The sequence below is a fragment of the Oncorhynchus keta genome, chromosome 29 (assembly GCF_023373465.1).
Source record: "Oncorhynchus keta strain PuntledgeMale-10-30-2019 chromosome 29, Oket_V2, whole genome shotgun sequence".
Lineage (NCBI taxonomy): Eukaryota > Metazoa > Chordata > Actinopteri > Salmoniformes > Salmonidae > Oncorhynchus > Oncorhynchus keta.
The window spans coordinates 53,439,554-53,463,867 of NC_068449.1; the positions used below are offsets into that span (position 1 = coordinate 53,439,554).

General features: G+C 47.3%; 1 protein-coding gene across 1 annotated transcript; it reads left to right on the plus strand.

Annotated features, from left to right (window-relative positions):
- The first annotated feature begins 10,614 nt into the window (after nt 1-10,614).
- Nucleotides 10,615-22,138, plus strand: LOC118373772 (G protein-regulated inducer of neurite outgrowth 3-like). Its single transcript, XM_035759998.2, has 2 exons — nt 10,615-11,210; nt 18,386-22,138. Exon 2 carries the CDS (start codon nt 18,482-18,484, stop codon nt 21,281-21,283), a length of 2,802 nt encoding a protein of 933 aa, XP_035615891.2. The 5' UTR covers nt 10,615-11,210; nt 18,386-18,481; the 3' UTR covers nt 21,284-22,138.
- Nucleotides 22,139-24,314: the final 2,176 nt, after the last annotated feature.

Here is a 24,314-nt window from a genome sequence, read left to right on the forward strand (position 1 = left end):
CCTCAGTGGCTGCTGTCTCATCAAATCATCTTTCCTGGGCTTCTTAGGGCCAGAGGTCAACCCTACACTATTACTGAGTCCAATAGGAATGGTGAGCTATTCTGTGTGTGTGTGTGTGTGTGTGTGTGTGTGTGTGTGTGTGTGTGTGTGTGTGTGTGTGTGTGTGTGTGTGTGTGTGTGTGTGTGTGTGTGTGTGTGTGTGTGTGTGTGTGTGTGTGTGTGTGTGTGTGTGTGTGTGGGTGTGTGTGTTATCAGAGACAACACACTGAAATACAGTAGGATGACATTACCAGCCATGTCTTAATGTTATAATCCCTTCAGACGGTTGGTTACAATGCTACACTCACTACGTGCCTCACATTGACCCAGTACCCCCTGTATTTGGCCTTGTTATTGTTATCTTGTGTTACTTTAAATGGTTTACTTTTGTTTATTTTGTCAATATTTTCTTAACTCTATTTCTTGAACTGCATTGTTGGTTAAGGGCTTGTAAGTAAACATTTCACAGGTAAGGTTGTATTCAGCGCATGTGACTAATACAATTTGATTTGATTTGAAATTGTAAGTATTCCAACTATTTTGTTTATTGACAGAAATTAAGAAAACATTGACATTCAATACTACAATACTATACCAGTAATTCCTACCATGATTTACAAAATGTGTCATAATACCATCATAACACAGTGTTGGTGCTATCTGGTATTCTTGGGATGTCCCTACCCAAACCATAACCTTAACCATCACCATAACTGTGACGTCTGCTCCCAACTCACACCCTCAAACACCTAGATCCCCTGAATGCAGCTCACTCTCCAGCCCACACCCCCAAACACCTAGATCCCCTGAACGCAGCTCACTTTCCAGCCCACACTCTCAAACACCTAGATCCCCTGAATGCAGCTCACTTTCCAGCCCACACTCTCAAACACCTAGATCCCCTGAACGCAGCTCACTTTCCAGCCCACACTCTCAAACACCTAGATCCCCTGAACGCAGCTCACTTTCCAGCCCACACCCCCAAACACCTAGATCCCCTGAATGCAGCTCACTTTCCAGCCCACACTCTCAAACACCTAGATCCCCTGAACGCAGCTCACTCTCCAGATCCTAATCACCTGAATTCTAATCACTTGTTCACACACCTGTATGTCATTATCACACACTATTTAGTTCAGTTCTTTGCACCCCATCACTGTGAGGTATTGTTTGTTGTTGTTTTTGCCTGCCTCATTAACGACGCCTTTTGCCTATTCCCTGCCTGTACTTTAGCCTATCGGATTTGTCATGTTTTATCATTGGTTATCATGTCTTGTCTCTTTGCTTTCCCTTCTGTTCGTTTCCCCCTGCTGGTCTTATTAGGTTCGTTCCCTTTTTCTATCCCTCTCTCTCCCCTCCCTCTCTTCTCTCTATCGTTCCGTTCCTGCTCCCAGCTGTTCCTCATTCTCCTAACTCACTCATTTACTCTTTTCACACCTGTTCCCTATTTTTGCCCTCTGATTAGAGCCCTATTTCTCCCCTTGTTTTCCGCTTCTGTCCTTGTCGGATCCTTGTATGATGTTCGCAGTTCTGTGTCCTTGTCTCGCCCTGTCGTGTTTTACCGTCTTCAGATGCTGCGTGTGAGCAGGTGTCTAGGTCTGCTACGGCCGGTGCCTTCCCGAAGCAACCTGCAGTCTATGCTCGAGTCTCCAGTCAGTCCTTTCTACTGACGAGTGGATTTCAGTTTTCCTGTTTTGTTTTCACCTTGATATTTCCAGGATTATCACTTTTGTCAAATACTGGAATAAAGACTCTGTTTTGTTAAGTCGCTTTTGGGTCCTCATTCACCTGCATAACAGAAGGATCCGACCAAGAATGGACCCAGCGACTACGGATTCTCGCAACACTGCCGTCGAGATCCAGGGAGCTATGCTCGGCAGACACGAGCAGGAATTGTCTGCTGCTCGTCATGCCGTTGAGACCCTGGCCGGCCAGGTTTCCGACCTCTCAGGACAGTTTCGGAGTCTTCGTCTCGTGCCACCAGCTACTTCCTGGTCTTCCGAGTCTCCGGAACCTAGGGTTAATAACCCGCCATGTTACTCTGGGCAGCCCACTGAGTGCCGCTCCTTTCTCACCCAGTGTGATATTGTGTTCTCTCTCCAACCCAACACATACTCTGGAGAGAGAGCTCGGATTGCTTACGTCATTTCACTCCTTACTGGTCGGGCTCGGGAGTGGGGCACAGCTATCTGGGAGGCAAGAGCTGAGTGTTCTAACAATTATCTTAACTTTAAAGAGGAGATGATACGGGTTTTTGATCGTTCAGTTTTTGGTAAGGAGGCTTCCAGGGCCCTGGCTTCTCTATGTCAAGGTGATCGATCCATAACGGATTACTCTATAGAGTTTCGCACTCTTGCTGCCTCCAGTGACTGGAACGAGCCGGCGTTGCTCGCTCGTTTTCTGGAGGGACTCCACGCTGAGGTTAAAGATGAGATTCTCTCCCGGGAGGTTCCTTCCAGCGTGGACTCTTTGATTGCACTCGCCATCCGCATAGAACGACGGGTAGATCTTCGTCACCGAGCTCGTGGAAGAGAGCTCGCGTTAACGGTGTTCCCCCTCTCCGCATCTCAACCATCGCCTCCCTCCGGCTCTGAGACTGAGCCCATGCAGCTGGGAGGTATTCGCATCTCGACTAAGGAGAGGGAACGGAGGATCACCAACCGCCTTTGCCTCTATTGCGGTTCTGCTGGACATTTTGTCAGTTCATGTCCAGTAAAGGCCAGAGCTCATCAGTAAGCGGAGGGCTACTGGTGAGCGCTACTACTCAGGTCTCTCCATCTAGATCCTGTACTACATTGTCGGTCCATTTACGCTGGACCGGTTCGGCTGCTTCCTGCAGTGCCTTGATAGACTCTGGGGCTGAGGGTTGTTTTATGGACGAAGCATGGGCTCGGAAACATGACATTCCTCTCAGACAGTTAGGGAAGCCCACGCCCATGTTCGCCTTAGATGGTAGTCTTCTCCCCAGTATCAGATGTGAGACACTACCTTTAACCCTCACAGTATCTGGTAACCACAGTGAGACCATTTCTTTTTTGATTTTTCGTTCACCTTTTACACCTGTTGTTTTGGGTCATCCCTGGCTAGTATGTCATAATCCTTCTATTAATTGGTCTAGTAATTCTATCCTATCCTGGAACGTTTCTTGTCATGTGAAGTGTTTAATGTCTGCTATCCCTCCTGTTTCTTCTGTCCCCTCTTCTCAGGAGGAACCTGGTGATTTGACAGGAGTGCCGGAGGAATATCATGATCTGCGCACGGTCTTCAGTCGGTCCAGAGCCAACTCCCTTCCTCCACACCGGTCGTATGATTGTAGTATTGATCTCCTTCCGGGGACCACTCCCCCTCGGGGTAGACTATACTCTCTGTCGGCTCCCGAACGTAAGGCTCTCGAGGATTATTTGTCTGTTTCTCTCGACGCCGGTACCGTGGTGCCTTCTTCCTCTCCCGCCGGAGCGGGGTTTTTTTTGTTAAGAAGAAGGACGGTACTCTGCGCCCCTGCGTGGATTATCGAGGGCTGAATGACATAACGGTTAAGAATCGTTATCCGCTTCCCCTTATGTCGTCAGCCTTCGAAATTCTGCAGGGAGCCAGGTTCTTTACTAAGTTGGACCTTCGTAACGCTTACCATCTCGTGCGCATCAGAGAGGGGGACGAGTGGAAAACGGCGTTTAACACTCCGTTAGGGCATTTTGAGTACCGGGTTCTGCCGTTCGGTCTCGCTAATGCTCCAGCTGTTTTTCAGGCATTAGTTAATGATGTACTGAGAGACATGCTGAACATCTTTGTTTTTGTCTACCTTGACGATATCCTGATTTTTTCACCGTCACTCGAGATTCATGTTCAGCACGTTCGACGTGTACTCCAACGCCTTTTAGAGAATTGTCTCTACGTGAAGGCTGAGAAGTGCGCCTTTCATGTCTCCTCTGTCACATTTCTCGGTTCTGTTATTTCCGCTGAAGGCATTCAGATGGATCCCGCTAAGGTCCAGGCTGTCAGTGATTGGCCCGTTCCAAGGTCACGTGTCGAGTTGCAGCGCTTTCTAGGTTTCGCTAATTTCTATCGGCGTTTCATTCGTAATTTCGGTCAAGTTGCTGCCCCTCTCACAGCTCTTACTTCTGTCAAGACGTGCTTTAAGTGGTCCGGTTCCGCCCAGGGAGCTTTTGATCTCCTCAAGAAGCGTTTTACATCCGCTCCTATCCTTGTTACTCCTGACGTCACTAAACAATTCATTGTCGAGGTTGACGCTTCTGAGGTGGGCGTGGGAGCCATTCTATCTCAGCGCTTCCAGTCTGACGATAAGGTCCATCCTTGCGCTTATTTTTCTCATCGCCTGTCGCCATCGGAACGCAACTATGATGTGGGTAACCGCGAACTGCTCGCCATCCGCTTAGCCCTAGGCGAATGGCGACAGTGGTTGGAGGGGGCGACCGTCCTTTTGTCGTTTGGACTGACCATAAGAACCTTGAGTACATCCGTTCTGCCAAACGACTTAATGCACGTCAAGCTCGTTGGGCGTTGTTTTTCGCTCGTTTCGAGTTCGTGATTTCTTATCGCCCGGGTAATAAGAACACCAAGCCTGATGCCTTATCCCGTCTCTTTAGTTCCTCTGTGGCTTCTACCGACCCCGAGGGGATTCTTCCTGATGGGCGTGTTGTCGGGTTGACTGTCTGGGGAATTGAGAGACGGGTTAAGCAAGCACTCACTCACACTGCGTCGCCGCGCGCTTGTCCTAGTAACCTTCTTTTCGTTCCTGTTTCTACTCGTCTGGCTGTTCTTCAGTGGGCTCACTCTGCCAAGTTAGCTGGCCACCCCGGCGTTCGGGGTACGCTTGCTTCTATTCGCCAGCGGTTTTGGTGGCCTACTCAGGAGCGTGACACGCGCCGTTTCGTGGCTGCTTGTTCGGACTGCGCGCAGACTAAGTCTGGTAACTCTCCTCCTGCCGGTCGTCTCAGACCGCTTCCCATTCCTTCTCGACCATGGTCTCACATCGCCTTAGACTTCATTACCGGTCTGCCTTCGTCTGCGGGGAAGACTGTGATTCTTACGGTTGTCGATAGGTTCTCTAAGGCGGCACATTTCATTCCCCTCGCTAAGCTTCCTTCCGCTAAGGAGACGGCACAAATCATCATTGAGAATGTGTTCAGAATTCATGGCCTCCCGTTAGACGCCGTTTCAGACAGAGGTCCGCAATTCACGTCACAGTTTTGGAGGGAGTTCTGTCGTTTGATTGGTGCTTCAGTCAGTCTCTCTTCCGGTTTTCATCCCCAGTCTAACGGTCAAGCAGAAAGGGGCCAATCAAACGATTGTCGCATATTACGCAGCCTTTCTTTTAGAAACCCTGCGTCTTGGGCAGAACAGCTCCCCTGGGCAGAGTACGCTCACAACTCGCTTCCTTCGTCTGCTACCGGGCTATCTCCGTTTCAGAGTAGTCTGGGGTACCAGCCTCCTCTGTTCTCGTCCCAGCTCGCCGAGTCCAGCGTTCCCTCCGCTCAGGCGTTTGTCCAACGTTGTGAGCGCACCTGGAGGAGGGTCAGGTCTGCACTTTGCCGTTACAGGGCGCAGACTGTGAGAGCCGCCAATAAACGTAGGATTAAGAGTCCTAGGTATTGTCGCGGCCAGAGAGTGTGGCTTTCCACTCGTAACCTTCCCCTTACGACAGCTTCTCGCAAGTTGACTCCGCGGTTCATTGGTCCGTTCCGTGTCTCCCAGGTCATCAATCCTGTCGCTGTGCGACTGCTTCTTCCGCGACATCTTCGTCGCGTCCACCCTGTCTTCCATGTCTCCTGTGTCAAGCCCTTTCTTCGCGCCCCGTTCGTCTTCCCTCCCCCCCCGTCCTTGTCGAGGGCGCACCTATTTACAAGGTACGGAAGATCATGGACATGCGTTCTCGGGACGTGGTCACCAGTACTTAGTGGATTGGGAGGGTTACGGTCCTGAGGAGAGGAGTTGGGTTCCATCTCGGGACGTGCTGGACCGTTCGTTGATTGATGATTTCCTCCGTTGCCGCCAGGGTTCCTCCTCGAGTGCGCCAGGAGGCGCTCGGTGAGTGGGGGTACTGTCATGTTTTATCATTGGTTATCATGTCTTGTCTCTTTGCTTTCCCTTCTGTTCGTTTCCCCTGCTGGTCTTATTAGGTTCGTTCCCTTTTTCTATCCCTCTCTCTCCCCCTCCCTCTCTTCTCTCTATCGTTCCGTTCCTGCTCCCAGCTGTTCCTCATTCTCCTAACTCACTCATTTACTCTTTTCACACCTGTTCCCTATTTTTGCCCTCTGATTAGAGCCCTATTTCTCCCCTTGTTTTCCGCTTCTGTCCTTGTCGGATCCTTGTATGATGTTCGCAGTTCTGTGTCCTTGTCTCGCCCTGTCGTGTTTTACCGTCTTCAGATGCTGCGTGTGAGCAGGTGTCTAGGTCTGCTACGGCCGGTGCCTTCCCGAAGCAACCTGCAGTCTATGCTCGAGTCTCCAGTCAGTCCTTTCTACTGACGAGTGGATTTCAGTTTTCCTGTTTTGTTTTCACCTTGATATTTCCAGGATTATCACTTTTGTCAAATACTGGAATAAAGACTCTGTTTTGTTAAGTCGCTTTTGGGTCCTCATTCACCTGCATAACAGGATTTCCTGTTATCTACCTATTGCCTGATCTCCCGGACTACGTTATTAGCCTTTTCTCTGCCTGTACTTGTCACGATCGTCGTATGGAGTAGACCAAAGCGCAGCGTGGTTAGAATACATTCTTCTTTATTGCAAGAAGAACACTTAAACAAAACGATAAGACAAATGTGACTGCTAATGAAACAATGTGCTAACGTGCAACATAACTGCTCCAACTGCTCTTAAACGCTAGTAAAACCAAATGCATGCTTTTCAACCGTTCGCTGCCTGCACCCGCACGCCCGACCAGCATCACCACCCTGGATGGTTCCAACCTTGAATATGTGGACATCTATAAGTACCTAGGTGTCTGGCTAGACTGTAAACTCTCCTTCCAGACTCATATCAAACATCTCCAATCGAAAAATCAAATCAAGAGTCGACTTTCTATTCCGCAACAAAGTCTCCTTCACTCACGCCGCCAAACTTACCCTAGTAAAACTGACTATCCTAAACTGACTTCGGCGATGTCATCTACAAAATTGCTTCCAACACTCTACTCAGCAAACTGGATGCAGTTTATCACTGTGCCATCCGTTTTGTCACTAAAGCACCTTATACCACCCACCATTGCGACCTGTATGCTCTCGTCGGCTGGCCCTCGCTACATATCCGTCGCCAGACCCACTGGCTCCAGGTCATCTACAAGTCCATGCTAGGTAAAGCTCCGCCTTATCTCAGTTCACTGGTCACAATGGCAACACCCATCCGTAGCACGCGCTCCAGCAGGTGTATCTCACTGATCATCCCTAAAGCCAACACCTCATTTGGCCGCCTTTCGTTCCAGTTCTCTGCTGCCTGTGACTGGAACGAATTGCAAAAATCGCTGAAGTTGGAGACTTTTACCTCCCTCACCAACTTCAAACATCTGCTATCTGAGCAGCTAACCGATCGCTGCAGCTGTACATAGTCTATCGGCAAATAGCCCACCCATTTTTACCTACCTCATCCCCATACTGTTTTTATTTATTTACTTTTCTGCTCTTTTGCACACCAATATCTCTACCTGTACATGACCATCTGATCATTTATCACTCCAGTGTTAATCTGCAAAATTGTAATTATTCGCCTACCTCCTCATGCCTTTTGCACACAATGTATATAGACTCCACTTTTTTCCCTATTGTGTTATTGACTTGTTAATCGTTTACTCCATGTGTAACTCTGTGTTGTCTGCTCACACTGCTATGCTTTATCTTGGCCAGGTCACAGTTGCAAATGAGAACTTGTTCTCAACTAGCCTACCTGGTTAAATAAAGGTGAAATAAAAAATTAAAAAATAATTTAAAAAATAACATAGACAATAACCCACGAAATACCCAAAGAAGATGGCTGCCTAAATATGGTTCCCAATCAGAGACAACGATAAACACCTGCCTCTAATTGAGAACCAATCTTGGCAACCATAGACCTACATGAACACCTGGATGGAATCAACCCCATAAATCTACAAAACCCCTAGACAGTACAAAAACCCTAGATGAGACAAAACACAAATACCACCCTCGTCACACCCTGACTTAACCAAAATATATTTAAAAAACAAAGAATACACAGGTCAGTGCGTGACAGTACTGTTGCCCTTTTGGACCCCCTGTGTATGATCTTCTGCCTGCCTCTGGACCCAGATACCTGCCTCCCCCTGTGTATGACCTTCTGCCTGCCCCTGGACCGAGCTACCTGCCTCCTCCTGTGGTCCTTTACAATAAACACCTGCTGCGCCCTGCGCTTGAAACCAGCTCTCTGTCTCCCCTTGTGTTCATTACATTAACCCTTACCTTAACCATTTTACATTTCAACTTCAACGGGGTGATGTCATCGTTGGACTTCCCAAGGATCCCAGGGAGCAATGATCCATAACACAGTGTCTTGGCGGTGAGGATTAGGGACATGACAGGGAGGACAACACATGGAGGAGATACTGAATCAGATTCATTTGACCTGGAAATCTAGACTAAAGCCATTGTCCCCCTGTGTGCACTGCTGTCGAACAGCACCACATTTACTGTAATGTCACAGTGAAACATCACATCTCCACTGCATACAGTACAGGCAGTGGCGGATTTAGGCATAGGCAACATGGGAAGCCACCCGGTGCAGCGTCTTGCCGGTGGCAGCAAGGGGGTGCCCGCACAAGAAAATATATATAATAATATTCCAAATGGTGACATTTGCGTGAACTGTTTTCTATCGCTCATTTGCACGTCACGTCAATGATATCATGTCACCGTGTGGGACTGTGGGTCAATTAACCTTGTCGGAGTGGGCGTCCTGATTCTAGTTTGTGAGCTAGGCAGGCTACTGCCTGGGAAGGTCTGCAACTCAAGTACAAGATGGGGAGGAAGCGGGGGTAGGTTGACCTCAGGTCTCCCCACTGGAAGCCCGGGGTAGGGGGAGCGGGGGTAGGTTGACCTCAGGTCTCCCCACTAGAAGCCCGGGGTAGGGGGAGCGGGGGTAGGTTGACCTCAGGTCTCCCCACTAGAAGCCCGGGGTAGGGGGAGCGGGGGTAGGTTGACCTCAGGTCTCCCCACTAGAAGCCCGGGGTAGGGGGAGCGGGGGTAGGTTGACCTCAGGTCTCCCCACTGGAAGCCCGGGGTAGGGGGAGCGGGGGTAGGTTGACCTCAGGTCTCCCCACTAGAAGCCCGGGTAGGGGGAGCGAGGGTAGGTTGACCTCAGGTCTCCCCACTAGAAGCCCGGGGTAGGGGGCGGGGGTAGGTTGACATCAGGTCTCCCCACTAGAAGCCCGGGGTAGGGGGAGCGGGGATAAGTTGACCTCAGGTCTCCTACTGGAAGCCCGGGGTAGGGGGAGCGGGGGTAGCTTGACCTCAGGTCTCCCCACTAGAAGCCCGGGGTAGGGGGAGCGGGGGTAGGTTGACCTCAGGTCTCCCCACTGGAAGCCCGGGGTAGGGGGAGCGGGGGTAGGTTGACCTCAGGTCTCCCCACTGGAAGCCCGGGGTAGGGGGAGCGGGGGTAGGTTGACCTCAGGTCTCCCCACTGGAAGCCCGGGGTAGGGGGAGCGGGGGTAGGTTGACCTCAGGTCTCCCCACTGGAAGCCCGGGGTAGGGGGAGCGGGGGTAGGTTGACCTCAGGTCTCCCCACTGGAAGCCCGGGGTAGGGGGAGCGGGGGTAGGTTGACCTCAGGTCTCCACACTGGAAGCCCGGGGTAGGGGGAGCGGGGGTAGGTTGACCTCAGGTCTCCACACTGGAAGCCCGGGGTAGGGGGAGCGGGGGTAGGTTGACCTCAGGTCTCCCCACTGGAAGCCCGGGGTAGGGGGAGCGGGGGTAGGTTGACCTCAGGTCTCCCCACTGGAATCCCGGGGTAGGGGGAGCGGGGGTAGGTTGACCTCAGGTCTCCCCACTGGAAGCCCGGGGTAGGGGGAGCGGGGGTAGGTTGACCTCAGGTCTCCCCACTGGAAGCCCGGGGTAGGGGGAGCGGGGGTAGGTTGACCTCAGGTCTCCCCACTAGAAGCCCGGGGTAGGGGGAGCGGGGGTAGGTTGACCTCGCCCAGGGAGCCATACAAGCTAGAACCGCCACTGAGTACAGGGCATAATTATGGTGCTTTTCCCCTTCAGTGCAAGTGCATGCATAGTCACATCCATATCCAGTGATGGAAATGGATCGTGTATAGCCACTGCCTCAACACAGCACTACAGACAGTGTTGCGGTTCCCACTAGATATATAGTGCCCAATGCTCCAAATGCTGAACATCATTTATTTTTTATGTGGAACATAGATGATACCACAGCAGGAAATAACTAGTCTATCATATGTAATTAAATGCTGCTTTCTCTATGTTTGATGTCTGATGTCCCTGCAATTCTGTGTCCTGCTGTCTGCCATACCATTCTGTGTCCTCCTCTCTTTCATAGCATTCTGTGTCCTCCTCTCTTTCATACCATTCTGTGTCCTCCTCTCTTTCATACCATTCTGTGTCCTCCTCTCTTTCATACCATTCTGTGTCCTGCTGTCTGTCATACCATTCTGTGTCCTCCTCTCTTTCATAGCATTTTTTTCCCCCATTCTTTTTCTTTTTCTCTTTTACAGTCATTGAGCATCCCGAAAACAATGCAGTGTGGACATCCCCTGGGACAGCACGATCTCGCAGAAAGAGAGAGGTGACACCGCGATTTGTTAGCTCCAATGACAATGTAGCCTATTGCTCGGTGAAGAGTAAAGCAAGTTTGATATGATAATTGTTTGTATAGGAGGAGGACCCAACCGAACAAGCATGAGTCATAGCGCACAGCCACATCTTCGCTAGACCCTCGCAAGAAAATCGATATTACATGCTTGACCCAATTATCTTTTAGGCTACCTCCTCTGATACCTCCTCTGATCAGACCTGTATCCCGAACCGCTCCAATCGAAGGCGCGGCTTTATGTCACGGAGACCTGCTTGAAATTATTTCATTGATATTCAGCCGGGTGCTTCAGCCGCACCGTGGAAACAAACGGGCTAAATAGCGCAGTAATCAACCCCCGAATATGAAATGATACGGGGACTACACCGCACCAGGTAAGCTGTCTCCTCTTTGTCTGAATAAAGTGTCGTTAAGATAATAAGTGTACAGATAATGAATTCCTCCGCAAGGTCAAATATGACTGTAAAGCCGCAGGGGGGGTCCTGAAATTCCTAAGTGTTGATGTGTTGGTTATTAGGAGTGGGGTTCGGATGTGCATCGTCAATTGACATGGTTGTGATGTTGTTTCTCTCACCTGACTGTATCTTTTCATCGCATTATCCGCACATCCCTTTGTTTTGTCATGGCTACGATAATGTTCTATTTTCTATATCAATCCACTTGTAGGCTACATCATAAGATACTTGTCTGGGGTTGAAACTGTAATTGCAGTGGGGATATTTTTGTTCGAGAGAGGAGACCCTAATATGACGAATGCATAGACACGTTCACAGCTACAGACGGATTGGGTAGCCTATAGGCCTACTAAATGTGTAGTAGAAGTGAAACGTGAAATAGATGAGAAAGAAGGATATTCTCTACTATGTGATGCTTCTAAAGGAATTCATGTCATAATGGTAAAGTTGATGTATGACTAGGCTACATTATCTCCATCGCTAAGTCCATGCATTCTAGTCAGCGGTCACTGACTGTATCAAATTGTATTTTAAATATATGGTATCTCCACGGAAACACACAGACCTACGAATTACTATTTCAGAATGAGATATGATATGACCATTCAATTGTCAGGGTCTATTCCCCCAACTCACCTATTGTACCATGTGATTTGTTGTGATATGTACAGTGGGGCAAAAAAGTATTTAGTCAGCCACCAATTGTGCAAGTTCTCCCACTTAAAAAGATGAGAGGCCTGTAATTTTCATCATAGGTACAATTCAACTATGACAGACAAAATATGAAAAAAAATCCAGAAAATCACATTGTAGGATTTTTAATGAATTTATTTGCAAATTATGGTGGAAAATAAGTATTTGGTCAATAACAAAAGTTTATCTCAATACTTTGTTATATACCCTTTGTTGGCAATGACAGAGGTCAAATGTTTTCTGTAAGTCTTCACAAGGTTTTCACACACTGTTGCTGGTATTTTGGCCCATTCCTCCATGCAGATCTCCTCGAGAGCAGTGATGTTTTGGGGCTGTTGCTGGGCAACACAGACTTTCAACTCCCTCCAAAGATTTTCTATGGGGTTGAGATCTGGAGACTGGCTAGGCCACTCAAGGACCTTGAAATGCTTCTTACGAAGCCACTCCTTCGTTGCCCAGGCGGTGTGTTTGGGATCATTGTCATGCTGAAAGACCCAGCCACGTTTCATCTTCAATGCCCTTGCTGATGGAAGGAGGTTTTCACTCAAAATCTCACCATACATGGCCCCATTCATTCTTTCCTTTACACGGATCAGTCGTCCTGGTCCCTTTGCAGAAAAACAGCCCCAAAGCATGATGTTTCCACCCCCATGCTTCACAGTAGGTATGGTGTTCTTTGGATGCAACTCAGCATTCTTTGTCCTCCAAACACAACGAGTTGAGTTTTACCAAAAAGTTATATTTTGGTTTCATCTGACCATGACATTCTCCCAATCTTCTTCTGGATCATCCAAATGCTCTCTAGCAAACTTCAGATGGGCCTGGACATGTACTGGCTTAAGCAGGGGGACACGTCTGGCACTGCAGGATTTGAGTCCCTGGCGGCGTAGTGTGTTACTGATGGTAGGCTTTGTTACTTTGGTCCCAGCTCTCTGCAGGTCATTCACTAGCCCCCCGTGTGGTTCTGGGATTTTTGCTCACCGTTCTTGTTATCATTTTGACCCCATTGGGTGAGATCTTGCGTGGAGCCCCAGATCGAGGGAGATTATCAGTGGTCTTGTATGTCTTCCATTTCCTAATAATTGCTCCCACAGTTGATTTCTTCAAACCAAGCTGCTTACCTATTGCAGATTCAGTCTTCCCAGCCTGGTGCAGGTCTACAATTTTTTTTTCTGGTGTCCTTTGACAGCTCTTTGGTCTTGGCCATAGTGGAGTTTGGAGTGTGACTGTTTGAGGTTGTGGACAGGTGTCTTTTATACTGATAACAAGTTCAAACAGGTGCCATTAATACAGGTAACGAGTGGAGGACAGAGGAGCCTCTTAAAGAAGAAGTTACAGGTCTGTGAGAGCCAGAAATCTTGCTTGTTTGTAGGTGACCAAATACTTATTTTCCCCCATAATTTGCAAATAAATTCATTAAAAATCCTACAATGTGATTTTCTGTATTTTTTTTTTCATTTTGTCTGTCATAGTTGAAGTGTACCTATGATGAAAATTACAGGCCTCTCTCATCTTTTTAAGTGGGAAAACTTGCACAATTGGTGGCTGACTAAATACTTTTTTTGCCCCACTGTATGTAATATTTCAGTCAATTCAAGAGGGGAGAAATCTCAGTAGTCCTAGATATATTTAATGCTACTGTACTGTACGATAATCTCTTACACTAAAATGGCATTATCATAATGTTCGCAATTTCACAGTATTATTCCAACCTCATAGTGTGAAAATATATATAAAACACAGGAACGTCACTTTTCTTTACTGCGTTGGGCTTTTAAAGCAGTATTCTTCCTGTTTTATCAGTAAGGTCAGGATTAGCCTAATTTATTGCCAATGAATGATGCTGTTGGGTGTTCACACAATCTATGTCCTGTTTGGACCGCTATATTGTATTGATTAGCAATAATATACACTATATACTAAAGTATTTGGACACCCCTTCAAATGAATGGATTTGCCTATTTCAGCCTCAGCCGTTGCTGACAGATGTATAAAATTGAACATACAGCCATGCAATCTCCATACACAAACGTTGGCAGTAGAATGGCCTTACTCAAGAGCTCAGTGACTTTCAACAAGGCACCATCATAGGATGCCACCTTTCCAACAAATGTCTGCCCTGCTAGAGCTGCCCCGGTCAGCTGAAAGTGCAGTTATTGTGAAGTGGAAAAGTCTAGATGCAACAACGGCTCAGCAGTGAAGTGATAGGCCACACAAGCTCACAGAACGGGACCACTGAGTGCTGAAGTGCGAAGTGCATAAAAATGGTCTGTCCTCGGTTGCAACACTCACTACAGAATTCCAAGCTGCCTCTGGAAGCAACGTCAGCACAAGAATTGTTAGTCGGGAGCTTCATGAAATGGGTTTCCTTGGCCGAGATGCCGCACACAAGCCTAAGATCACCATGCACATTGGCTGAAGGGGTGTAAAGCTCACCGCCATTGGACTCTGGAGCAGTGGAAACGCGTTCTCTGGAGTGATAAATCACGCTTCACCATCTCGGTTTGGCGGATGCCAGGAGAACGCTACCTGCCCCAATGCATAGTGCCAAATGGAAAGTTTGGTGGAGAAGGAATAATGGTCTGGGGTTGTTTTTCATGGTTTGGGCTTGGCCCCTTAGTTTCAGTGAAGGGAAATCTTAATGCTTCAGCATACAATGGCATTCCAGACGATTCTGTGCTTCCAACATTGTGGCAACAGTTTGGGGAAGGCCCTTTCCTGTTTCAGCACGACAATACCCCCATGCACAAAGCGAGGTCCACACAGAAATGGTTGTTGAGATCAGTGTGGAAGAACTTGACTGGCCTGCACAGAGACCTGACCTCAACCCCATCCAACACCTTTGGGATGAATTGGAGCCAGGCCTAATCGCCAAACATCAGTGCTCAACCTCACTAATGCTCTCGTGGCTAAATTAAAGCAAGACCCCGCAGCAATGTTCCAACATCTAGTGGAAATCCTTCCTTGAAGAGTGGAGGCTGTTATAGCAGCAAAGGGGGGGACCAATTCCACATTAATACCTATGATTTTGGAATGAGATGTTTGACGAGCAGGTGTCCTCATATAGTGTACCTCGCTGGATCTTATTTACCACCTTGTTGATTCATCTGCTTGGTTTATTCCACTGAATTCCCATCAAAGTAAGAAACAAGACAAATCTAATTACAATGCTCCCGTGTCTCAAATGAACAGCTTGGGGGCCTCTCGCTCATCTTCGATATTAGCATGGGGTGATGGAACTCCTGATGGGAGACCCCACAGCTACTCTATATGAGGCAGAGGACACACTGACCCCTTCCTGTAGGATACAGTCACCTCCTGCTTCAAGAGCATAAAGAGTAAGCGTGATAGTTAAACTGATCTAGGATCCGTTTAGTATTATAGATCATAATGAATAAGATTACATGGACAGAGGGGACCTGATCCTAGATCAGCACTCCTATTCTGAGGGGAGTTATGAATCATTACAGGGCCTGAATAAAGGAGTGACTTGTCAATCCCTCTTCCTCTCCCCTCAAAATGTACTCGGACAGAGTAACTTAAACCCACAGTTCTATTATATGGAATATTGATCCTAAACTGATCCCAGGTCAGCATTCTTACTCTCACACTTACTCTTTATGAATATGGGCCTATTCATTGTTTTGAGCAGAAAATAAAATGTCACAGGTTCTGGCTATTTGGATATGCCCAAAAAGAAGACTAACCTTTCCTTGGCTGAGAACAAAACTTAATGATGAGGATGATTAATAGTGAGTCCCAAAAACAACACCCTAGGACACGAAATTCCAGAACAACAGATGCTTGAAGTCAGCATGTCATTTTGATTGAGATAAACTACATAGGAAACATCACTTTATAGGATGTTAACGTCCTCGGATGACAGTTCAAGGAGTCACACACAGTGTGTCTGTGTGAGTGCTGAGTTGCTCTGATTCCTTTTCTTCATTTCGCCCCTGTACACCCGGTTCAATTATTGCGGGAGAGTTGATTGCTGAATGCTCGGTTGGCCATTGAAGAACAATTTCATAGGGAACCATCATTTCACTTCACACCTCCAAGGGGTTGGATGTGATCTCGTCCGACAGCCAGAGAGTGGTGCCGTAGTAATAGGTCACTTTCGTATAGTGTGAATATACTATACACGTTTGCCAACTGTGTGGCATGGAAAATCCAATCTGACAAATCACAACTCAAGCACTCAGGACTATACAAGACATCCTATTTTCCTTCTGTACTAAAAATACCATGGCAAAGCCATTTAGTTCGTACCTTTCAGAAATCAGATTTCTTTTTGAGTGGGCCCCTGCTCACTCACTCTTTCTATTTCTCTCTGTCTGGAGTCTGCAGCTGCAGGCTTAGACACTGCTTGAGATTTATTTTCGGATGGGTGTGTGCGTTTGGCCTACATATAAGCCAATACACTCTGATGTATTTGAGCCTACAATTCCAAATGGAATATTTAGTAGCCTGGCTAGGACATTCAGTAACTAGAAGTGTCTGATTGAGAAGGATAAGGATTACCCATCGAGACATTTACTTTGTTATTAATGACAACAGGCCTGCTTTTTAATTGCTATAAACTGTTGAATGATGACGAGGAACATAAGATCACAGAGTCGAAAATGAACAGACTCTATGATGAATGAAGCCTATTGGATAAATCCAATGGGCTAATTGAAGTGCATTTGAAATCTCCCCAAAATGGTTCAATGTCTTATCTATGTCCACAATAAACAGCTCTGTTGCTGTAGCTTCAGGGGAGATGTTGCAACAGATGAGACCAAAAAAACACACAGAGGTCTGTGTTTGAGGCCAGCAGATGGCTAATTTCAGACCTTTTTAAAAGGACTTATGTCATAGGATCTTAATTTGATCACTCTTTTGTTGCTGAGAAAATTGATCAACTCCTACAAAACTGTTCATGTATTATAGTCCACATAATAATTCACATGTCCTGTTGCTGCAGGATTATATTCCTACTGTAGGAAACTGCCTCAAATGATGATCCTACATTTGTAGGCTGCAGTGTCTGATAGCTCTTTATTTAACCCTTATTTTACCAGGTCAGTTCTCGTTTACAGCAACGACCTGGGGAATAGTTACAGGGGTGAGGAGGGGGATGAATGAGCCAATTGTAAGCTGGGGATGATTAGGTGGCCATGATGGTATGAGGGCCAGATTGGGAATCTAGCCAGGACACCAGGGATCTTTAGTGACCACAGAGAGTCAGGACACCAGGGTTAACACCCATACTCTTACGATAAGTGCCATGGGATCTTTAGTGACCACAGAGTCAGGACACCCATTTAACATACCATCCGAAAGACGGCACCCTACACAGGACAATGTCCCTAATCACTGCCCTGGGGCATTGGGATATTTTTTTTCTAATGATAAAGTCAAACATGGAACTAAGGCTACACTATTGCTTTCACTTGTTGCGATTGCAAAGTCAATGCCTCTGTCCCCACTTAAGGATAATTCAATAGATTTCCTCCTGGGTTAAGAGGAATTATTTAATTCACTTAAGCTTGTTGAAGTGTGTGGTAAGTGTTTGTGATTGCTGTAGTCTTTCAAATTCCATCCGTTTTTGAGCAAAAATCATTTGTGGCATAGTTCATCTTAGTTTTGGCATTGCTTTATCTTCTCTGCTCCAAAGGGACTCGGAGTGCTCATGGTCCATCATTTCAAATCAGTTTGCAGTCATCAGAGACACATTAAAATTAAATGTACTTACTGGAATGAAAAGAGGAAAGGCCAACCATCTCTGAGCAGCAAAACATTTTAGGTCAGTATTGAAGCATCATTGTCTTGGGCTTATTCTTAGTCATTTGGATTTATTGCTATTATCTGTTGCTTTGTTTACAGATTCAGTTAATTCATTCAGTTCTGATGCGGTAGTTGGCACACGGTCTTTATTGTGATGGATACCAGGAGTCAGAAATAAGCGAAGGTGTCAACTCCCATTGTTTTAATGTATTGCCTCATTGGTCACTTCTCCATCAGATGTCTGGTCTCGAGGATGAAAGTCTAGTTTGAAAAATATCCATAAATGTTTTTTTGGAGTGCACTACACTGTGGTACAACTGTTCCTCATCGGTCATCCTGTTAGTTTTTTCATTTCAAGTTAAAATGTCTTTCTGTTTAAAAAAAAATTGTAATAAAGTCTCACGTCTTTTTTGGTGTTTCGAAATCACCTTTGAGGTCAGGATGTAAAATGCAAGAGTGAGAAAGACATTACCAAGATCATCATTCTCTATTATATTAGAGGATATTATACTATATAAGGCATATAAGTATCGTATCGTAGTAATATCGTTATCTACATGGAAGGATCTAATGTGTTGTTCATACTACTTCTCTGAATCTAAAACTATTCTATTTTTCCTACTTTATAGGGAATTACACAAATAGAGAGGGACAGGATTGTGGACACCTGGTTTGACTTTGGATCCCTACAGTAGAAGTGGCTCAGAGGACTGTCTCAATACAGGATGGGAACCAACCCAACAAGGACAGTGACGGTCCAAATGGTCCCTAATCTGGCTGGAGTGGAAGCTCTGGGAAACCAGGAGTCTAACGCCAACTGGGCTAAAGAACCTAACCTGAACCTCACCCAGGGTTGCCCTGCCCCCACCACTACCCCTGCCCCTGTCGTTACAGAACACACACAGGTTAACCTGTGTCTGACAACCCCCAACACAACTTCCAGGATCCAATCAACTGGCCATGGACAACCGGTTGGCGGAGGAGTGGGGTCCAACACCAACACAACTTTCTCGACCAATGGCGAAGGAGGGAAATCGGCATCGGAGCATGTGATTGGAATAGAGCAGCAGATGGTATTGACATGCCGAGGAGGTGTGAGTGTAACCGAGGCGACGGCAGAGGGCCGTAGGGACGGCAACGCCAATTTGACAGCGTTAACCCCCACAGCCGCCGCCGAGGAGAAGGAGAAGCATATCTGTAAGGCAAGCCTGTCGTCCGCCATTACATCATCAAAGGTTGACGTGCATACAAATTACTGCAGAGAGAAAGAGCCTGGTGGAGCAGGGGCGGGGGAGGGGTGTGCAGCCAAGCCATCGCCAGAGCCCACAGCAGTACAGAGTGCTACAGTCAGAGTTTCTGCAGTAGCTAAAGAGGAGTCACTACTAGAAGGGGACAACAAAAACGCAACCACACCAAATCAACATCCCCCTCAGACCTGTGATCCAAAGCATACCTCGGCCTCTGAAGTGCTGACGTCTCTGCCGACTCCCAAACAAGGTAAGGCAGAGGGAGCTGCAGTGACTTCAAACAAGGTTGCTCCACCTCCTTACAAATCAAAAGAGGCTGATAATAGTGCTACAACACAGAGTCTCTCACCTTTACCTAGCCCTGCCACCAACCCTACTCCACCAGAACGTCCTCTACAGGCCTCTAAAGAAAATAGGCCCAAGACAAACTCTCAGAACTCTCCTTCCCAAATGGAATATAATAAAACGGCAGCTACATCACAGCCGGAACAGACCAAGGAGACTGCAGTAGCTCCTGTCAATGCTGCCGTCACCATCACGCCTCCATCATCAGACAGCAAGGAGAACGTAGGGCTTAGGAATAAGGCCTCAAGTCCGGCACCTCCCGAGAAGAAGGATTTAAAACCTACTCCAGTAGCAAAGACAGAGATCTGCTTAGATAAACACCTGCAGGCGGCATCGTCAGAGTCTTCATCACAGAAGGATTCTCCCTCGTCACCCAACGAGGCCCAACAGAACCAACAGCCGGAGCCCCAACAGAGCCAGAACCAACAGCCTGAGGCCCAACAGGGCCAGAACCAACAGCCTGAGGCCCAACAGAGCCAGAACCAACAGCCTGAGGCCCAACAGGGCCAGAACCAGCAGCCTGCCCACCATGCAGCACAAGTGACAGATGAAGCCGTCCAGACTGCCTCGGTCTCGGAGGAGATGCAACAGAAAGCCCACTGCAAACTATACCGGGAGGCCTCCACCATGACCCGCACCCCCTCCGCCACACCCACCGCCACCCCCACCCATAGCAAGCAGGGCCAAGACGTGGAGGTCCAGGCAGTGGCTGACGTGTGCAGCCGGGCGGTCTCCACCAGCCCCAGCCTGTTTCCTCTGCCCCCGCCCTACAGGTCCACTGATAGAGGTGCTGCCCTGAGGGAGGAAGCAGCAGCTGAGAGCCTGTCTGTGATCTACCAGGTGCCCCTCCACCAGATTCACATGGGCAGCAGTCCATCCTGCCCCCCGCCACCTAACTACACCGCAGGTCTCAGGTCCGGGTCAGAGCGATTGACCCTGGAGGCGGGGTTATGCTCCAGTCAGAGTGCCGGGGTGGTGCTCCATGCAGAGGAGGCGGTGGCGGCCCTCCATGCAGAGGTCGCCAGGCTGGGGGCCAAGCCTAAAGACCTGGCAGTCGGGGGGGCAGCAGCGCTATGCAACATCCAGCAGAGAGGAGCACTCCCGCCTCTGCAGCCCGTCTACCAGATCAACATTGAGCCGAGCGGCGGCCAAAACGAGCCGATAGCTAAAGCGAATCATCACCAGCATGGAGGCGAGAAGGCAGTGGCAGACTCCCAATCCAAACCCAATGCAGCAGAGAAACCAAAGGTGTCTAATGAAGCGCAGACCGTGCCAACGCAGCCTGCCAAGCCTCCCTCTGCTAAAGCTCCATCCCCCTTGTCGCCAACTGCCGCAAGCAAGACCAAATCCTCCGACAATAAGGCTGCTCCTCCTCCTTCGCAGTCAACTCCTTCCGTTACCAAGCCCAGCCAGGCCTCAACGACAACCTCCAAAAAAGCAGAGGACGTTAAACCCAAGACCGCAGTCAAAGCAGCGAAGCAGAGCATTGTTAAGGGGGTTGGGGGCGTTAAGGCTTTGTTGGGCAAGAAGAAGCAGGAGCAGCTGGAGCCGGAGAGGAAGGAAAAGGAGGACGAAGACGAGGAGGGGAAACAGAAAGGAGAGAAGAGCGTGCACGATGTGCTGTGGGACGAGCAGGGGATGACCTGGGAGGTGTACGGAGCATCCGTTGACCCCGAGTCCCTTGGCTTTGCCATTCAGAGCCACCTGCAGTGTAAGATCAAAGAACAAGAGAAGAAGGTCGTGACCCAGTCATCACTCAGGAAGTCCATCTCAGTGCCGCCGGTGGTGCCCGACTCGCCCTCCACCGTTGCCGTGGACGACGCCAACAGCAGGAAAAACAAGAGGAGGCAGCAGAACGTTTTCAGGTCCATGCTGAAAAATATCAGACGGCCCAAGTGCTGCGCACACCCTCCCCCTACCGCCGTGCTGGAGTGAGAAGGAGAAGCAGCGGGCTGTATGCAGCCCACACCCTCCCCCTACCGCCGTGCTGGAGTGAGAAGGAGAAGCAGCGGGCTGTATGCAGCCCACACCCTCCCCCTACCGCCGTGCTGGAGTGAGAAGGAGAAGCAGCGGGCTGTATGCAGCCCACACCCTCCCCCTACCGCCGTGCTGGAGTGAGAAGGAGAAGCAGCAGGCTGTATGCAGCCCACACCCTCCCCCTACCGCCGTGCTGGAGTGAGAAGGAGAAGCAGCGGGCTGTATGCAGCCCACACCATCAGCTGAGTCCCCTATAAAGCAGGCTGGTTCACCCCTTGTTATGGTTCCTCCGATGCCAAGCCATGTGTGGATATTGGGATCTCTCCCTAACCCTACTGGTCAGATGTTGTGGTATACAATGTTACCTTAGATAGGGTTGATGATTACCAACAGAAGAGGGCAAAACAAAAAGCTAAAATAGGTTCTTGTTATGGACAACTTATTTTTTAGATGAGAGATTCTAACAGTATTTAATGAAAAATGGCAATAATATTATCTTAGTGAAACGCATGTGTGTTAGTACTTATGGCAGTCATAACTCATTTTACCACTATGAAGTCCTGGTGTATACAGTACATGCCTCTGATCTTTAGGCGTACATACAGATACCTTTTACAGATGTGCAACTAAATATCACTACTTCTCAGTGCAGTGGGTGCATTTTGGTATATATACAGTACGATTACGTTCCGGGTGTATTGAACAACCTCTATTTATAAGATGAATATATTATTATTAGTTTTTTTGTTGAAGATTTTATTTTGAATTGGTAACTACTTATTTTGTCTTGATAAAGAAGAAGAATAAAACCTCTGCTGTGCTCACTTCCGTATGTCTTATATACAATATAACACTGGGCCTGTGTGCATTTAGGTGCTCTCCGTTTTGGATTTTTAAAAACTCAAGGTCGAAAACTGATCTACAGCCGAGCAGTTTTTGTCTGGGTTCATTGACAGGTGTTTCAAGAGAGCGTTAGCAGCATGTATCCCCACAGTGTGAGTTCCTCAGTTACAATGTGTTGTCAGATATTGCTTGAGGATGGGAAAAGGGTCTGTTTGAAGCAATATTGCAGCTGATAGCTGATCTATGGGGACCGGAAACGATTGAGAGCGTGAGTAATGTCTAGTAGTAGAGACATTGCTAATCCGAGGAGCTCTGAGGTCTCTATTTTTAAATTCCTCTTCCAATTGGTCTGTGAACCATCCTCATGAAACACCCAGCTTGTCATGTCCTTTATGGAATCATAATACTCTTCTTTTTTTTTTAACTATTGGTTAGACTCTGTTCGTATACTACATGAAATGTCAGCTTTTTGACTTGCTCTGATTCAAAACATAAATATACTGATGTTGTATATGCTTAGTTGTACACGCTGTATCATCAAGTACAGTGTTTTGTTTCAATAAGTGCATCTGAAAACTGCTGTAGAAGGCTGTTTGAAACCACAGGGGACATTGTTCAGGATGTATCAGCAGGCAGTAGTAGAGAAGTGGAGGTGTGTACTCCTTGTGGATTAGTTGTCGATGGGCTTTATACAGCCCTTTCCCAAAATAATGTCTTTGAGACAGTGGTGAAATTGACCCAAAGCACACATTAGTGTGTGTATACAGTACTCCACACTATTCAAGCCTTTTTCCTCTCGTTATGATCTCTCATTAAAATTAGATTAAATTAAAATTCAAATACTTATCAAAGCTAGGACAAAAGAACCACTTTTGAAATTAGATGGTTGAATATTTGCGGAGAAGGAGAAATATAGTCTCTTCAAAGTCTTAAAAACAGTTTATTTTCAAAATAATTTAAATGTAGAATCGTTCACTTGCTGGGTTAGTTTAATTCTGGGTTTTACATCTTTGATTGGATTAGGCACAGTTAAAGTAAAAATGACTAAATCTGTGAATTACTGTGGGCTTCTATTAGAGAACACAAATTAGTAGTAAGATTTTTTTTCAAAATGCATGTTTTTATGTGTAAATCCATTAGTATCCAATCAAATCAAATGTATTTATAAAGCCCTTCTTACATCAGCTGATATCTCAAAGTGCTGTACAGAAACCCAGCCTAAAACCCCAAACAGCAAGCAATGCAGGTGTAGAAGCACTGTGGCTAGGAAAAACTCCCTAGAAAGGCCAGAACCTAGGAAGAAACCTAGAGAGGAACCAGGCTATGAGGGGTGGCCAGTCCTCTTCTGGCTGTACCGGGTGGAGATTATAACAGAACATGGCCAAGATGTTCAAATGTTCATAGATAACCAGCAGGGTCAAATAATAATAATCACAGTAGTTGTCAAGGGTGCAGCACCTCAGGAGTATATGTCAGTTGGCTTTTCATAGCCGATCATTAAGAGTATCTCTACCACTCCTGCTGTCTCTAGAGAGTTGAAAACAGCAGGTCTGGGACAGGTAGCACGTCCGGTGAACAGGTCAGGGTTCCATAGCCGCAGGCAGAACAGTTGAAACTGGAGCAGCAGCACGGCCAGGTGGACTGGGGACAGCAAGGAGTCATCAGGCCAGGTAGTCCTGAGGCATGGTCCTAGGGCTCAGGTCCTCCGAGAGTACATAGTACATAAGTACATAAGTACATAGTACATAAGACAGATGTTCAAAATGTAAGTCACCATTTGTTTTTTTATGACGCATCTATACTCCAAAGCCAGTCATTGTGAGAGGTAGGTAGGTCTACATTCCAAAGCCAGTCATTGTAAGAGGTAGGTAGGTCTACATTCCAAATCCAGTGATGTGAAATGTATGGGTTAAGCAGAGCAAATTAAACTATGAGTCTGCTTACATAAAGTTAATTAAAACGTTCAATTTATCTAGTCTCTTTTAGAATCACCTGAAACATACTTTTTTTCCTTAGGAGAAAATATCCGCTTAAAAATATTACATAAACCTTGTTTCCTCCACATTGTTATTAATAAGAGTAATGAAGTTATTCAATTATAAAACATTGAAAACGTAGTCTCAACGTGTTGATATAGGCTTACCAT

Excerpts from the sequence above, each read along its gene's own strand:
- LOC118373772 (XM_035759998.2), top strand. The coding sequence starts at position 18,482 with ATGGGAACCAACCCAACAAGGACAGTGACGGTCCAAATGGTCCCTAAT.